The sequence below is a fragment of the Antrostomus carolinensis genome, unplaced genomic scaffold (genome assembly GCF_000700745.2).
Source record: "Antrostomus carolinensis isolate BGI_N321 unplaced genomic scaffold, ASM70074v2 scaffold27677, whole genome shotgun sequence".
NCBI classification, from domain to species: domain Eukaryota; kingdom Metazoa; phylum Chordata; class Aves; order Caprimulgiformes; family Caprimulgidae; genus Antrostomus; species Antrostomus carolinensis.
This window is the reverse complement of record NW_010329972.1, coordinates 1-2448: the sequence shown is the minus strand read 5'-3', so window position 1 is coordinate 2448 and position 2448 is coordinate 1. Positions and strand designations below refer to the sequence as shown.

The 2448-nt window shown below is 51.9% G+C and overlaps 1 protein-coding gene across 1 annotated transcript in view; it reads right to left on the bottom strand.

Moving 5' to 3' along the window:
* LOC104528705 (pinopsin) overlaps positions 1 to 1944 on the bottom strand; it is a 2771-nt gene extending 827 nt beyond the window's left edge. Inside the window, exons 1-4 of the mRNA XM_010172790.1 lie at positions 1581 to 1944; positions 848 to 1030; positions 221 to 366; positions 1 to 47 (exon numbers count right to left, since the gene is read on the bottom strand). The exon at positions 1 to 47 is cut by the window's left edge and continues 235 nt beyond it. Of these exons, the coding sequence (XP_010171092.1) occupies positions 1 to 47; positions 221 to 366; positions 848 to 1030; positions 1581 to 1926 (722 nt within the window). The 5' untranslated portion in view covers positions 1927 to 1944. The remainder of the gene's footprint in view (positions 48 to 220; positions 367 to 847; positions 1031 to 1580) is intronic.
* Positions 1945 to 2448: the final 504 nt, after the last annotated feature.

Below are 2448 nucleotides of genomic sequence, written 5' to 3'. Positions count from 1 at the left end.
CGCCGCAGCCTGCGGGGAGTTGTGGAGAGAGAGAGAGAGAGAGATGCCTGCTTAGCAACTTCCAGCAGCATTTCCATCCCTTGACATCAGTGCCAGGAGATGTCAGCTCCATCAGCTCTCACAAAAACCCACCATGAGGCTCTTCATCCTGATGGAGATGTGCCTCGCCAGCATTTTGTGAGCGGAAAACAATTAACCTCCGTGTACTCGCCATACTTACCGCTCGCAGGGTCATCAGCAGGTTGGCGTAGGAGAAGAGAATCAGGCTGAGGGGCATCACGAAGCAGGTGACAAACAAGGCCAGGATGTAGCTGTTGTTGTTGCTGCCACCGGTGTACCAGTTGGGCCCACAAGAGGTTCTCAGACCTGGAACAAAGAAGTTTTGAAAGAAGCTTGAAGCGATCCTGGGCTTGGAGAGGGCTTCAGCAACTGACTCCACCCTCGCTGGGCGATGCTGCCCAAGCACCTTTCATGTCTCCATCCCCAGTGACCTGGAGATCGGCCACCGCAGGTTTTGGCTGGCTGACTACGCTGTGGAGGAGGGTGATTTGTTGTGGCATCCAGCGTAACACCAAGCCCCTGCAGAAGCAGCTTTGGGCTGGGTGTGTGCCGGGTTCTGCTCTGGCAGCTTGTGGCTCCGGTGTCCATCAGACACGTAAGAACGGCTGCAGCCTGTTGTGCAGTGGGCAACTTCCAAGGAACAACCTCCAAGAGAGGACTGACTGAGCAAGCAGGAGGTGTTAACATCTTAATTACCAGAATCGACACTCTCCAACTAGCCTGGGCTTGAAAACGACATTCAAGAAGTTGTGGGGTGGAGCCCATGTCCAAAGCACATCTCCCCTACCTTCGGGCACGTAGCTGCTCCAGCCCAGGAGTGGTGGGGTTGTCCAGAGCAGCGACCAGCTCCACGTGAAGGCGCAGCCAATGACAGCGTGCCGATGCCGGAACCGAAAGTCTCCCAGGGGTCTGCAGACCACAACGTACCGCTCGAAGGCCAGGATGGCCAAGGACCACAGCCCCACGATGCCTGGGGAGAGGAGGAGGGTTTGTGTCTGAGGAACAAGCTCTGCTGCCCGTGCTGGGACGCGGCAGACGGTGATTAAGAGCTGTTGAAGTAAATGTTGTAACAAGATGTCAGATGTTCTTACAGCAGGGAGAGCTGTGAGGATATTTGGCCCTTAAAAACAAAGCTGGCAACTGAGCAGCCATGACACATCATGGTTACGACCATGGTCGTGTCCTCAACCTCACACAGAGGTTGTTTCTGGTGCACACACAAACAGCCCTGTGCTGACACAACTGACAAAGTGCATCCCAAGCAAGGACTCCTGATGTGCCCAAGTGACATTTCCTTCCCTGTGGAGACCAAGACAGAGCATGTGGTGACCTGGCACAGCCAACCACCTGCTCGACCCTTCCCCGTGCTAAAGAGTAGCTGAAAGATACGAGTTTTACACCACGCATGAAAGCGCTGCCTCTAAGAGAAGCAGCAAGTCAAAATGTTCCCCAAAGCCTCTTTGCTAAACACAAAGGCCCCAAGGAAAGCCCAAGACAGGTCTCGAGGGTCATGTCCTTACCTGTCAGGGAGACCATGAAGCCCTCCAGCTCGCACATCCGTTTGCCGAACACGAAGAAGCCGTTGATGTTGTTGGAGAAGCTGACGGAGCTGCCGCAGAGCGTCACCAGCAGGTCAGCCATGGCCAGGTTCACCAAGATGTAGTTCAGGGGCGACCGGAGCTTCTTGTACCTGATGGAAACCACGATGACTAAACCATTGACAACCGAGGCGGAGATCACAACGAAGCCCATCAGCACGGCCACCGACAGGTACGTGCCCCGTGGGGCCTGGTGGGGCCACTGGGGGCCATCGAAAGGCCCCGGGGTCCCGTTATGTGGGGGCTCCTGCGAGCTGTTGGAGTACATTGGTTGTCTTCTGCAGGACCAGCGGCGGCGGAGCCGATGCAGGTGACCCCCCAAAAGCAAAGCCTCTTTATAAAGCAGGAGGGTCTGACGCTCCCAGAGGAGCTTTGCACTGAAACACCTTAAGCTTTTTTTTAATCTGAAGGGTTTGTCCTCCCGCCCCCCCCTTTTATAATCAGCTCTTTACTCCTGAGGGGGGGATAAAGGGTGACTGAAAAAATTGTGGTGACTGCACCGCGCTGCCTTTAATTGAGTCAAGAGATTGGTTTTTCCTTGTGCTTCCCACCTGCAAGTACATACTTATGTAATAGATTAAATAAATAGTTTATACACATATGTATGCTTATTAAATTAGGCAAAAGTCAACCAGAGAAACATATATGAAGTAAATCTAATATACAATATGTAATATATAATATATATTTTATAACACATTATATATTATATACTATATATTAGAGTGCATGTATATATACATGCTTTCATGTGTGCCTTTAAATATAGCTACCTATATCTGTACCTATA